At 42.7% G+C, this 15,609-nt stretch overlaps 1 protein-coding gene across 1 annotated transcript in view; it reads right to left on the reverse strand.

Moving 5' to 3' along the window:
• Window positions 1-15,609, reverse strand: part of usp32 (ubiquitin specific peptidase 32) — a gene marked incomplete at its 5' end in the record, with an annotated part of 99,278 nt that overhangs the window by 53,561 nt on the left and 30,108 nt on the right. The window contains 6 exons of the mRNA XM_080006770.1: window positions 2,416-2,531; window positions 2,905-3,012; window positions 3,722-3,853; window positions 10,362-10,521; window positions 10,822-10,940; window positions 11,159-11,264. Of these exons, the coding sequence (XP_079862896.1) occupies window positions 2,416-2,531; window positions 2,905-3,012; window positions 3,722-3,853; window positions 10,362-10,521; window positions 10,822-10,940; window positions 11,159-11,264 (741 nt within the window). The remainder of the gene's footprint in view (window positions 1-2,415; window positions 2,532-2,904; window positions 3,013-3,721; window positions 3,854-10,361; window positions 10,522-10,821; window positions 10,941-11,158; window positions 11,265-15,609) is intronic.

Below are 15,609 nucleotides of genomic sequence, written 5' to 3' on the forward strand. Positions count from 1 at the left end.
ATGATTTTGTTAAGCTGGCATCTTTTAAGAAAGGGACGTTCAATGTATTTGCTTTATGTTTATCCTTGTCTATATGCTGTTTCTATGGTTTGTGGCTGGAAGATCTTCTAGATTTCACTTTAAGGTAAAAAAAGAACCGTATAATTGTAATAGCTGTAACACGGGCTACTATTTGAAGTGTTCTCTCTCAAAGTCTAAGCGCTGATGAAAACCTGGTGGCGTAGTTTCCCCTAGGAGTTCCGGTTATTGGCCAAGTACGGCATGCCCCTCCAACATTTTATCACTAATTCTAATATTTCTGCATCCAGGCATGGCCTCTCCAGAGGATAAGTCATTCAGGCCCACAACACACAATCCCCCTGCTAATGCCATAAAAGCTTGGCAGGTCCTGTTCCAAGGCCCGTAGCCACGACCCGGTGCTGGCTGGATCCTCCTCCCTTGACAAGCCAGTGGATCACTTTAAGCTGCTCATGTTACTTTTGTTGCCGAGGTCATTGAGTAGGTACAACGTCAGTTCCATGATATTAGATGACGCAAAAAAGACACATTTTTATTATTTGTAAATAGTCGATAAATGAATTAAGGAGCTGATTGTGGACTTTAGGCGTGGATTACAACCGAGAACACACACGCCCTTGGTGATTAATGGGACTTCTGTCGACAGGGTGAGCAGCTTCAAGTACCTGGGAGTCCACATCACAGAGGATTTAACATGGACTTTACATACAGACACTCTGGTGAGAAAGGCAAGCAGCGTATTTACTACCTCAAGCAGCTGAGGAAATTCCGGATCTCGGTGAGGATCCTCAAGTCCTTCTACTGTGGAGCAGTGGAGAGCATCCTGACAGTCAACATCACTGCCTGGTTTGGGAACTGTACTGCTAAGGACATGCGGGCCCTGCAGAGGGTGGTGCGTTCAGCTGAACGTACCACTGGAACTACACTCCCCTCCCTGCAGGACTTATACACCAGGAAGTGTAGTAGCAGAGCCCGCAGGATCATGAAGGATCCTCTTTACCCCAACAACGGACTGTTCCAGCTGCTGCGGTCGGGCAAGCGCTTCCGCAGTCATACAGCGAGAACAGAGAGACTGAGACGGAGTTTCTTCCCGCAAGCCAACTGTCAATGCTGACCTCACCAGGGGTCTTCACTGAGCCACACACATAGGCTCCACTACCTTACTGCACTGTATGTAGCATACTGTACCGCATACTGTGTCACTGTTCTGGGTTGTTCGGTGTTAGCGTATTGCTGTGCCGTACTGGTGTATACTGTGCTGTTTATCTCACAAACACTACCTCACTTTATTCACTTGCCACTTTAATGCACCTATCTGTATATGCATAAATAGCCTATCCCATATACATAAGTCTATCCCATATACATAAGCCTATTCCCTTTATCTATTTTGTACTCTCACCCTGCATTACCCTGGAGTTCTTATTTTATTTTATTCTATATATTGTATTTTATTTTATTGTATTCAACTTACTGCATTACGTTTTAGGAATCAGTTAGTTAGTCAAGTAGAAATTCTTCGGTAGCTACTGTGTTCAGTCTAGAACATATTGTGTGTAATCACCGGGTGCGTTGCATTGACATTTCACTGCATATATGTATGAAAGTATGTATATGTATGTGACGAATAAACCTCTTGAATATTGAATAAAAAATATATAAAATCCTCCTGCTTCCAGGCCTTTATCACTTTCAACACAAGGACAAAAATGGAAAGGGGCTACTTATCCTACTAGACCAGGAGGCTCACTTTTATTTCTTGATTAAATGTATTTTTTCAGTCATCTGATGTGTAAAAAGAAAGGTTTTTTTGCTTACCCCAGGTGGCTTATAATGAATAGCAGACAGGGAATAGCAGAAGGAGTAAAAAGTCATTTCTTGGCCCAAGGAAGGGTGTGAAAATTCCCATATATCCACATTCCAAAATGACAAATTAAATGAGCTTGGGTTGGAAGCACTACTTCCACCATTTACAGGCTAGACTTGGGTCATGATTTACTGTTTTTTGTCAGCAAGAAATGGTGGACATCCAGTCAAATGGGTCGATATTAGACTTCCATATAAGAAATTAATGTTCACCTTCAACCGACGTTACATAACAAAAACAGCATTCGGAAATTCTCTTTAAATACTGAAATGAGGTTAACCTGCCATCCATTAATATTTTCAAATTCATTAACCCTTTCACAGTACAAAAGTTTTTGAATGGACTTGTGAGGCTTTCACACCAGGTATCTATCTCTTATTCTCCATAATGGGGATCGTAACAGTCAATTCAAGATTCAAGATCTTCCTGATAACTTTAATTTTGCGGTTACTGGGAAGGGATATAGCAAAAGAAGAAAACAAGGTTTCCGCATAGACTTTCATCCTGTGGTTGTGGCTGCATGGTCTTACTGGGAGGTTGTCTGTGCGATTGTCCTTCCACACCTCCAGCAGAGCCACCACCATTTCATGGAGCTCATCTCTGGACAGAACACCGTCACGGTCCACGTCAAACACTTTGAAGCAAACTGCAAACAAAGACAGATGTGGCAAAGTGGAGTCATTGAGTTGGGCGCAATACTAAGTAGAAAGTCTGTTTTATTGATACCTGGGCGCTATGTAACCATGTTCCATTTAAGCTGCTATCAATTTGTACAATTCTGTTTTGTAGACTGTGTGTTGTTAAGTCCATTGGCTGGGAGTCTCAATTTCAAAGCCCAATGACAATTCTGATGAAAAAACGGTTGTGTAATAAATGAGACAGTCAACTCGAGACGGAAAAACCCAAAAAGAAACAATATATTAATGGGGGGGCAGAGACTGCATTTTGTTTTTTGAAATCTATGATGACCCTCAAGGATTCAGTTATCGGTTATGATCTGAAATGACGTGATGGCTTACATTTCTGCCTCTCGGCGACAGGCCCCCTGCAGCATGCGGAGAGGCCACAAGAGATCTCTTTAAAGTCGATGTGATTGTCCCGATTCTCATCAAAGGCGTGAAACAAGCCTGTAAAAATGAGATCAATAACAATGTTACTTGTTAGCAGAGAGAAAAATGAAGATGTGTGTGTGCTGATTGGCTGGGTGCTTAATTAAAGCTGCATTAAGAGATATTTGAAAAATTGCTTAATACTGCCTTATACCACCCTGAAAATCCCCTCCTCAAAATAAAGTACTGCTCTATGTGCTTTTTTGGCTAATTGTTTAAACATTTAATAAACCAAAATAATAGAAACAGGCCAAAAAATTTGATTTTTGTGCTTTTTGTGACGCCCCCACACTTTGTAAGCAGTGTGGGGGCCTTCACTTGGCCCTTTTGTGTGCATATATATTTTAAAGTAATTAATTCCACTGATTTACCTGGGCGGGGGGTACAGGGGAATGTAGTTAATATAACCCTGTAATAACAAAGTTAACTATATAATTAATATTCTCAATACATATAGAATGAATAACTTAGTTAACATTGCAATATTTAAAGAAGCTTAAAATACTTCCACAGGAACCTCTGCTGAAAACAATTGTAATCTATTACAGCATTCCTTCACATGAATACCATGGTAAATGGCACATGAGAAAAGATAAAGTTAGGTTGTTGTACCATCCTAAATTAAGACATTCATATTGCAGTTTTACAACTGACAAATATGCTGTTCAATTGTCTGTATGCCTGGAGGCCAAGTGTCCATGTAATTGTTGGTGCTGATAAACATTACCTTCACTCAGTGAAGCATGGATGGGAGGGGACACCAGCGGGACGAAGGTTTCCAAGTCAAAGCGGCCAGTCCTAGACTGGGCTTTAAGCAGCCAGTAGCGCTTCTCCAAGTCAATGATATCAGACTCCTCCACTGCGAAAGGTGAGACAGCAAATGGCTGTGTGAGAACAATTCACAGAGTGGCAGCGGTTGTAGTGTCGGCCAGCCTTAGGGGGATCAGTTCTTCAGTGACTAGCTAAGTTAATCTTGCTGGAGAATGGAAATCACATGAGATACAAGAGCAGAGTGGGACTTAAAGTCCCTGAACATTTTTGGCAAGCATGTCATACGGAACAATTTCATGTCTTGCCCACAGTCAGGTTATGTAATGGCCACTAGGCAGCATTGCGGCTGAGACGATGACTCAACAACAAGCTGCCAGAGCTGACACTAATATAGCATGTGAGGGCCAATGAACCAGTTTCTCTAATCCACAGCATTAGCAAATTGGATTCAGAGGTCAACCAGTTAGCTAGCTTTTGGCACAGAGTCATAACATATGACAGGTGTCAATGCAGAGATGCATTGATGCAAAGATGAAAAACAAATAGTTTCTGGGAACAGATTTACTGTGTTTTTTCAAATATGCTGCCAAAAAGCATAAATTGATTCCTTTGCAAATGACTGTTACAAGCAGAAGAATTAAAAGGCAATTTGTAGGCATTCTTAGTGAAAGCCTTGTCTCATATATTGCACAGGAAAATGTCAGACATATCACATATCACATGAGACAATGTAGCCTGGTTATAAAGACACAAAACTGTAATTCAGAAAACGAGCAATAAGATAAAAGAAAATCACAACAATTCATGCACAATTCGAGAGGTTATGTGGCAGCCCAACCAATGAAACACAGTAGTAGCAGAGACACCTGACAGAAGACACCAAGAGGCCCCATCAGGATTTCAGCCTCTATGATCTTCCCATCAGCATCGGCTCCCAAAACAAAATATTGCCAAAGTAGTGGCTCCATTACTGTCAGTCGTCCCCACATGCTGTTATTTTCTCATGTTGTGTTTGTATTTTTTGTTGACATTAGCGGAGCCTTCCTGGATGTCAAATTTTGTACTGCAGAAAACTTTGCTCTGAATCTTGGCATCGAGTTACTGGCGCTGGGGTACCGATGCACCTTATCAGTGTACTGGCAGCGCCGAAGTTGTGAGATACCAACATAGGCACCAGTTACCCAACAATCTATGCAAGCTGACAACCAGTGTACCACTGTAACTCATGCCCAAGCCACAAAATATCAACAAACAGCAGTAGCAGCTTCACATCACTACCAAAACTAGAACTTGACATGGGGTCGGGAGCCCTGCAACAAGAACATAAACAAACTAACCAAGATCACCAGGCAGCCAATACACCGACCCACGTAATCAACTCCCAGTACCCCAGCAAGACAGAGCAGGCCAGGGTCGTCAAGCTTGACTGGGAAGCAGGAGTCAATCACAAAAGCTCAGTTCAATTATAATTCCAGGCCAAGTAGATGAGTAGATGTCAAGCGAAAAGATGAAATAAGACGAGTACCACTACCCCCATTTGAGAAACACTGTCTAGAGTGCACAATACAAGACTGGTTGTAGAGGGGTGTTATTATCGCTCATTTATTAATTATCGCTCATTTATTAATTATTATCGCTCATTCCCTGGCCCATATGAGCGATAATCAATAATATATTCCTCCAGTCGACCACGCTTGATCCCTGCTGTGCTGGGTTCAGTCCGCGTCTCCGCCATTCACCCATCCCTACTGCGGGGAAAAATAGAGGCTAAATTACTTCCTGGTCTAGGATCGGACGAATCAGCAGAGCCCTTCCCTTGATTCGCCCAATCCCCAGCAGCTGTGTGACCCCGGGATGGGAGCCTGCACAGCCTGTCTGCAGTGGCGGCTTGACCATGCCCCCATGGCCTGCCACACAGGTAAATAAGGAGAATGGACACAGAGATTAAGTCAGTAGAAACCTAGTAAGTGTGATACATCATAAGAGTGAAACCTGTGATGGCCTGCCTCAATCTCACAATACTCCTCATACGAAAAAACAAACCATTATTTTTATTTTACATTTTTTTTATATACCTTTATTAGTCCCACAGCGAGGAAATTTGCAATTTCTCTGCACTTACCCATCCTAGTATCTGACGTATCTAGGAGCAGTGGGCTGCCATATAGAGGCGCCCGGGGAGCAGTAAGAGGGTTAAGCGTCTTGCTCAAGGACACATCAGCACGCTACCAGGAGGAGCCGGGATCGAAACGGCACAACCCTTTTACTTACTAAGCAACCCGCTCTACCTCCTGAGCCACTGGCCCCATAACGGGTACGGGTAAGTGTCATTAAATGAATACACGCTTACCCACACCAGTGCCAGCACCAATAACCACATGTATTAACAACCCTGTGAATGCCAGCAAAGAATAAACGAGAGTTATGCTTAATGAGAGCAAGAATGACTGTGATTAGTTCTGGTAGCCAAGAGGGCAAACAAATACCTGCTCATGTTGTTGGGCATTTCAAAAAGCCACTGCACTTGTGACTGCTAATCTATAAAACCCAATACTCAAATGATGGATTACCTCCAGGCCATCTCTCATCCATCTCACAGCTGCCACATATCTCTAAAAACATTCAACTGGTGAGCGAGATAACTGCAGCGACTCATTGGCCATGAATTATTATGAAGGCTGTTTTGCTCCATTTAGAATATGACAGACATTGTAATGGCAGCAAATCTTGATGTTGAAGTCAGTAGCCCAAAGGGCAAATGTCCACCACCTGTTGAATTGCATTGTTGACAAGTGACATGGATGACTGTGATGCCACTAACTTAATCAGAAACAAAAGGGTAAATGAAAGCAATGACTGCTCAACATAGCAGCAGTCAAACATTTTTGGTTCAGAAATGTCTGAGGATAAACACGATAAACACGTATTCACAATGCCCAAATGGACCATGTTGTTTAAGGTGTTGTTTAAAACCTGTGTTAAACTTGCAAGTCACTGCCCGAGGATTCAGAAGGTAATCTGGCCAGCTTAGCTTTCACTCTCCGAGATTGATTACAACATTGAGTGGTTGATGGCTCAGATTACAAAACTGTACTGAACAATATAAATTCTGTGGACTTCCTGCTCTCTACTCTCTACAGCAAGACTCACTGACAATTTAGATACCTACCAAGAGGTGCTACTCTCTCAGAGTGGCAGCAGAGGTACCATACCATTATCCATTATCCATAAATACTGCGGACTTCCTGCTCTCAACTCTCTACAGCAAGACTCACTGACAATTTAGATACCTACCAAGAGGTGCTACTCTCTCAGAGTGGCAGCAGAGGTACCATACCATTATCCACCCAACATTCTAGGTGACGTGCTGCCAAATTCTGGCGGGTACCATAGTAGTCTCCTCGCCGATGCAGTTTAGAAGAAAAAAATAGCAAGTCATCCTTTTCCCGTGTTAGCAATTGCTCGGAGGTTCGCTTTCGAAAGTTCAATAGTTCTTATCAATTGCTTCCATGTGTCTATAAACCTGCGAGTGTTGCCAACCAAGAGTCAAGCCTAATGTCAATGTGCTGAAAAGGGTCATGAGCGGGGAGCGCACACCTTAGACATATCCATCCACACACACACACACACACACACACACACAGTTAAGAGGATAAATGGGGAGCAAGCGGGAGGATTACAGGCCGTCACCACGTTCTCTGTGATTGGCCTGTGCTGGATAGAACAAAACAGGATCTTTCCAGCTCTCTGTCCATGATTGACAAAACAAAGCTTAGCTAAATTTACCAATGAAAAGCCTTTACACTGTATGCCATTTTGTTTGGCTCTTTATTTACATTTATTCCTTTTTCTATGCATTTTTCTTTTCACCAGACTTGGTGATCTAGAAATGTTTCATTATTAAGTTGCCAAGTGAAGTGTGTAGTTGGGGGGATGTCAGGAACCTTTTTGGCTGGGAGAGCCATAAAAGCCAAATATTTCTAAATGTATTTCCTTGTGAGCCATATAATATTTAATAAAATTGAATGCAACTTAATGCGTGCATTTTTTAAGTAAGGCATACATTTTTAACGTATAACACATCTCTGAGTACTTAAAAAAGTGCTATATATAATACATGTCTCCTTATTCTTCTTAATAATATTGTTGTACTGTAGCTAACCAATAATAAATTAAATACTTTTTTACCATTAATGCAACTTCTGGTGCTGTATGGTTTTGCTGATGGCCTTGTAGTCTTGTTCATACGTAGTGAGGTTAAGCTTCATGCTGCGTTGAGGCTTCCATCAGTTAAACGTGAGCGTAGGTTGCTCTTCATGTTTCTCAGATGCGAGAAGACTGCTCACATGCGTATGTAGAGCCAGACATGGTCAATACGTCAATACTCACATGCTGCATTGTGTGGTATGTAATGGGAAGCTCGTTCCAAGTTTTAAGAATCAGCTGGTCTTCAGGTTCAAGTTCAAGAGATTATTTGTCACATACATATTGAAGTTTTTTCGATTTCTGTCCACTTGTGTTCAGCTAATTGGTCCGACTCGAGGCGGGGAGTTTTCTTAATGTTTGTCTGTCTTACAGAGGGGATCGGCGCACAGGCTCGTAAGCAGCCCAGCAGTGGAACGCCATTCCGCCTGCGCCCAAGAGGATCATTATTATCCACAATTATTATAATAATTCTCAGTGATATATGTAATTGTGGCCTGCGTGACGCATATTGAAATTAACAATAAAACTCTCACCATGTCGGCGCACCACGGCCAGAAAGATCCCCCCCCCCCACCCCCCCACCAAACCCACACCTGTGGGCAGAGACTCCCACAAGTGGTGCCTGAGCAGAGACCCGGGAGGGGCAGGGCGCCAAGTAAAAGGCACCCCGGAGTTTTTCATTGGTCCGCAGCCGGTGCTTGACTACGCCCCTTTGCACAAAACAAAAAATAAAAAATAAAAACAGATGCCTAAGGTCTACATACCCACCAAGATGCATTGGAAACAACTACTTTTCTTACCAAATCAATTACTGATGATAAAGAACACATCCTGGACAGATGTTAGAACTCATTAGTGATTCAATCTTCAAGCAAGTGTGACTTCCTGCTTCAGGTCACTGTAAGGTCTTTGAGAGGAAGTGCACAATAAAGGAAGCATGGTCAACAGTGGTCAATCCCTGAAAGTGAAGACTGCCAGATATATCACACCTACTGATTGTGATTTCTGCAAGTTCGACAGGTAGGGGAAAATGCAATACTCCTCTTTCTCCCTCCTCATCTTGGAGAGTTTGGGATGGCTAGGAAAGAAAGGAGAAAGCTAGAGCATAGAGTGAAAAAACAGTGAGCAAGCACAACTGTGGATCAGAGAAATCTTTAGATCGTAATTATTCCACTAAATCACACCCACAGCAGCAATACAAAAAGAACACATAGCATCATGGGCTTAACAAGAGTAGCAGCTATGAAAGGAGGATGCGGGGCATTTGATGAGACATCTGTACTACAGTGTTGGAAATAAGCAAGGGGGAAGCTGTGTGGAGAGGAAGTGAGGGGGGGCATTTCTAATTATCCTCTTTGTGTAAACACAGGTCTGAAAGATACTAGGCCTGTACGATATGGGGAAAATCTGCGATTCGCGATAAAATTGTTCAATATTGCGACTTATTGCAAATTATGACTTGTGACAAATAAACAAATATTGGAGCGTGCCTGGCCCTAAATGAACCCAAATCTGATAGTTTCTGGCTTAAGGATGTTTTGACAATCTGGTATGCTTGTGTAAAACATATTGAATGTTTACCTCAAGTTAAATACTTCATGGGATAAATGACAAACTATGAGGTGAACTTAGGTGCATTGCAATACATTTCTTAACTGCTCTTCTGAGCTAAAGGTTTTACTTGTTGAGTGTTAAACAGAAAACATCTTGCAAAAATCTTGCCTAGTTACCAGAGAGAAGGTGACATCCATATCATCAAACAAGCTTTGTGGAACTCCGACAGTATACACACTATACAGTCATTTGCCCTGAAGATGTTTACTGCAAGTCCTGAACCTTAAATTTAAGGTCTGAAATGTAATTTCCCTGAAGTGATATAACTCATCTTACGCAAGTAAGGTGATGTGTGACTGAAAACTTAAGGCCAAAACTCACTTAAGATGTTCCATGCTATGTTCTATGGCCCTGAGTCTTTCATGCATAGTTTAAACAGCAAGGGGCTACTGTGATTCTGTGTTGTGTAATATTGTGGTTGTTGGCTTTATCACTTTTCTTCATCGTTGCATGAATTTTCGCAGAAATATTCAAGCATACAAAATGTATTTTGCCCCTGGAAAAGTATGACCATTTCTAATTGTTTCTTTTTTTGGTTCCCTCCTCTGCGAATTCCTGCTCCAGCGTTAGAGCGCGGCCGACACACAGAACCATGTGATTCTTTAAGCACCTCTGCAATTTTTCAATCTATCGCTTAACTGGTAAGAGCTTGCACTAGCATAAACTTTTAGTGTACTGCTTAGTGAATACACGCAGATGAACACAAAAAATGATCTATAATGATGACCAGTTCAATAAATATTTTCAAGAGAGATGCAAGCATTCGGTACACTTACGGTGTGTGACGCCGGCGAGGGTCTGGTAAAAGGTTGGTGTGTCGCTGTCATCGGTGAGCGTGACACAGACTCCCGCAGAGAGGAGCCACCTGGAAAAGGTGAAGGCCTCCTTATTCTGGAGGAGCCAGTTCCTGAAGCGCTCGTAGTTGACTTTCTCACCCTGACATAGAAGGGTAGAAGAAGGGTCTGAGTTCAGTAGTCAGCCTACAGCCTATGTGCGTATATAGCAAAGGACTGGGATAACAGGATTTACTTCAAACTTGATAAAACTGTTTTTACAAGTATCCCATTTCCAATCAGTTCTACAGCAGAAAAAAAGGTAAAACAATTTGGAAGTAAAGGTACGGGAACAAAACAGATTTTACTATGCAATATACTATAGAGCGCACTGAAGGAGAGACATTTTGGAACACAGTGTATACTCCCGAAAGTGTGTGTGTATGGGGGGTTATATGCTGACCTCAGTGAAGCACCTCCTGAGGGAGGGTGGGACTTCCCCGTCCAGCACCCGGAGGACCGCCTCCATATCATCCCTTGCTGCATAGCCGCCCTGCTCGCTGGCAAACAAGCTGAAGAGGTCTGTGGCCACACACAGAGACAAACACAAACATCCCACAATTAGGCACAGGCAGGTAGGCCGGTTCAAACGGTAAACCAGCAGTTGTGAACACAGAAACTGCAGTTTCACGAGAGCCTAGAATTAAACTCAAAGAGCCAGTGTCCACTGCATCTGCAGGTATCTTTGAGAGGCTTGTGGTAGACGAGGACCTTGACTAATTTAAAAAGAGAGGACTTACACTTGGCCTTCTCCTCATCACGTCCTCTGGTCAACAGCACCAGCCCTACGATCAGGTTGTTGAAGTGAAGGCCTTTGGAGGAACCACCAAACGAGGTGTAAATCACCTAAGGCACACACACACACACACACACACACACACACAGACACACACACACACACACACACTTGTTTCAAGCTTTCACCCCCCAGTAACTGTGAATGTCCCTTGATTACATTACATTGCATTTAGCAGACGCTTTTATCCAAAGCGACTTACAATTTTTCAAACACCGACGGACGCAGCCATCAGGAGCAATTAGGGGTTAAGTGTCTTGCTCAAGGACACTACAGCATGCTAGCAGGAGGAGCCTGGGATCGAGCCAGTGACCTTTAGATTACTAGACGACCAGCTCTACCTCCTGAGCTACCATCACCCACCCACATTGATGTATACACATAGATCAAATCACCATATCTCTAATTTCGAATGAGTTTGGGCAGCAGCTGGATATGCTGCGTACCAGATTAACTAATTAAGGGCTGATGATCAATTGTTAATAAATGTGAGCTACTGTACAAGTAGTATTAATAGTGCTGACTTTGTGTGTGTGCTGCTGAGTCTGTGCCAGACTACAATGCATGAATTTATAATTTGTTGTTTTTCTACTTCTCAGTCTGTTTTTATCTTCTATCTATGTATCTCGTGAATACTTCAAATTCATCATTACATTTCAACATATTAGGTGAGACTGCACCTTCTGCTGAGATTGCAGAACTTTGACACTGAATGATATACCAGTCCAACAAAGATAGTGCTGGCTGTTTTATCACTAAGGTTGGATTTGTCAAAAACAAATTACAAAAAAAAAAAAAAAAAAATCTTCTAAACCTTACACTGCTATTAAGTACATTATCACCTCAATGCTAACCCTGCTAATTGTTTGAGGAATTTTTTTTTGAATGTTTGGTGTTTTTTTTTTAATTTAAGCACAGTATAAAACCAGATGAGAACCAGATGGCACACTATTATATATATATATATATATATATATATATATATATCTACAAATGCACACTACTCACAAGAAGTTAGGGATATTTGGCTTTCGGGTGAAATTGATGGAAAATGTAAAAAGTTCACGCTACAGTGATACAGTATATCATGAAAGTAGGGCATTTAAGTAGAAGCATGCAATGGTGATTTCCTCATCTCAAACAATTTATTGAAACAAAAGCCAACAACAGTGGTGGGTACACCACAACAAAAAATGTCAATGTCTCAATAACTTGTCATGTGCCCTTGAGCATCAATTACAGCCTGACAACCACGTCTCATGCTGTTCAAGTCAACTTATTGTCTGCTGAGGCATGGCATCCCACTCTTCTTGAAAGGCGGCCCTCAGGTCATTGAGGTTCTGGGGCACAAAGTTATGAGCCTCTACACGGCGACTCAGCTGATCCCATAGGTTTTCTGTGGGATTCAGGTCTGGAGAAAGTGCAGGCAACTCCATTTGAGGTACCCCAGTCTCCAGCAGCCGTTCCCTCATGATGCAACCTCGATGAGCTGGAACATTGTCGTCCATGAAGATGAAATGAGGCTTGTGTTGTTCATGCAGGGGCACAATGACTGGATTAATGATGTTATTTAGGTAGTATGGGCTTGTCACTGTACCATCCACAAAGTGTAGGGCAGTTGTGTATTGACTAGACACATCTGCCCACACTGTAACACCACCACCACCAAGGGCTCGTCTGGTGACAACAGTGGCTGATGCATAGCGCTCTCCTTGACGTCTCTAACATCATTGGCGACCATCATTTCTGCTCAACGTGAATCAACTTTCATCAGAGAACAGCACTGAGGCCCACTGGTCCCTCGTCCGGCGTAAATGCTCCCTGGCCCATGCAAGAAAATGATGCCTGTGCCTGGTGGTGTGGTCAGGTACCCTTGCAGGCCCTCTAGCACGCGGACCACGCTGATGTAAAGGGTTTCGAATGGTCTGACGTGACACTTGGGTCCCTCTCACCTCCCTTAAATGTGCCTGGAGTTGAGTGGCATTCATCATCCAGTTCCGCAGGGCACTGTTCACAATGAAGTGGTCATCAGTGTGGGATGTGGCCAAAGGACGTCCACTTCTATGCCTTTCTGTGACTCTTCCATTCTCTCTGTATCTCTGTTGGAACCTGCTGATGACACTCTGTGACACTCCTCAGTGGCCACTTCCCTCTGAGAACATCCTGTTTGAAGCCTCACAATGGCGAGGTACTGTTGATCAATTGTTAGGTGTCGTCTTGGTCTCATGATGTCAAAATGTGAACAGCATGATGAAGATGACTGTTTAAATACCAATTCTAATTGAACCAGGAAATGTAATGGTAGATTCATGGATCAAACACCTTTTGTGAATTTTGCCGTTCAGCTCCTTGTTAGAGAACAGCAAGTTGTGCAAAAAGTACTGAAACATTGAACAGTTGGACATGTGCATTCAAAAGTTTAGAGAAGGTGAAATTAAGTTCACCTGTAAAGGTTATAGTGCATTTTAGGTTCATCCTGAAATTTCACCCGAAAGCCGAATATCCCTAACTTTTTGTATGTAGTGTATGTGTGTGTGTGTGTGTGTGTATATATATATATATATATATATATATATATATATATATATATATATATATATATATATATACACACACACACACACACACATATACACACACACACATATACACACATACAGTATATTAACACAAAATACTCAGCCACTTTATTAGGTACACCTTGCTAGTACCGGGTTGGATCCCCCTTTTGCCTTCAGAACTGCCTTAATTCATCGTAGCATAGATTCAACAAGGTGTTGGGAACATTCTTCAGAGATTTTGGTCCATGTGTCTCCCACCACAGCAAAAGCCGCCATCTCGCGCATTTCTAAAATCGCCTGGAGCAGCCAAATAAATTGAAAAAAAAGTTTTTGAAAGATAATGCAGTTTTTCCAGATTTGTGTTCCTTTGTGCGTTTTTTTATCTCTCAACGTATTTACAAAACTGAGTTTGACTTACAAATAGTAGAAAAATATTAAACCGTGGAGTTAAATATTCCCGTTAGATTACATTGGGAAACACAGTTCACTTAGCAAGAAGCAGCTCTGAACTATGCCGATCGATGGTTTCCTTTTAAGCGACTGTCCAGGAGAAAATCATTCATCCATATTCCATGTGATATGAAGTCACAATGTGAAACCGTTTTGACAGAATTCAACCTTTAAATCGTACTACTTTTATACACACAGAGCCATTGGTGTGAAACTGTGAAGAACAAAAACCCTTCACATCACGCACCTACGTCACTTCCGTAAACAGACGGTTACAGCGCAGCACGCGAGTGTTTCGGTCTCACTTGTCTGTGAAAACGTTCTTCTCCGTATCGTTATGGATTACTCGAAGTTGGTGGTGGAAGCTCTGAATCATATTTCCGACCTTAATCTGACCAGTGTGATAGATCCAAGTCAGTGTTGGCAGCGCGTACTGGACCTCATTTTCCGCAATGATAGTCAGTTCTCCAGTGGAATTAGGATGGTATTCTCCATACCTTGGTTGTAACAAGTGGTTATTTGAGTTACTGTTGCCTTTCTATCGTCTCAAACCAGTCTGCCCATTCTCCTCTGACCTCTGACATCAACAAGGCATCTTCGTCCACACAACTGCCACTCACTGGATTTTTACTCTTTTTCGGACCATTCTCTGTAAACCCTAGAGATGGTTGTGCGTGAAAATCCCAGTAGTCAGCAGTTTCTGAAATACTCAGACCAGCCTGTCTGGCACCAACAACCATGCCACGTTCAAAGTCACTTAAATTCCCTTTCTTCCCCATTCTGATGCTCTGTTTGAATTTCAGCAAGTCATCCTCACCATGTCTACATGCCGAAATGCAAAACATTGCTGCCATGTGATTGGCTGATATGCTAAAAATTTCAGTAACTTGGCCTTTTGGATTTTATTGGCACACCAGGCTTTATCAACTAGCCTGGGGGTTGCAAATATAATATAGTTCCACCGGCCATGTGGAACTATATTGAACCAGTTAGACCATTGGAACTATAACTATACGTGGCACGGTGGCGTAGTGCATTGTTCGATGGTTCGATTCCCGCCTGGGGCGCTGTTGGCACCGTGCTCCGGTGGGTTATCTCCCAAAAATAGGTGCCTTTCTGTGTGGAGTTTGCATGTTCTCCCCGTGCTCACATGGGGTTTCCTCCACCTCACGTGAGTAAGGACCCCCACCAAAAACATGCACCCATCATCGTCTGACCAGCGATGGACACTTATCACCTGGTCCCCGGGTGCGTCCATGTATGCTGCCCACTGCTCCTGGCTGTGCCCCCAGAGGAAGGACAAGCCAGGATGGGTCAAATGCAGAGGAACCATTTCACCGGCCACCATCAAAGCATGGGCATGTGTGTGCAAGCATGTGTTGTA

Source organism: Zeus faber (genome assembly GCF_960531495.2).
Source record: "Zeus faber genome assembly, chromosome: 9".
Classification (NCBI taxonomy): domain Eukaryota; kingdom Metazoa; phylum Chordata; class Actinopteri; order Zeiformes; family Zeidae; genus Zeus; species Zeus faber.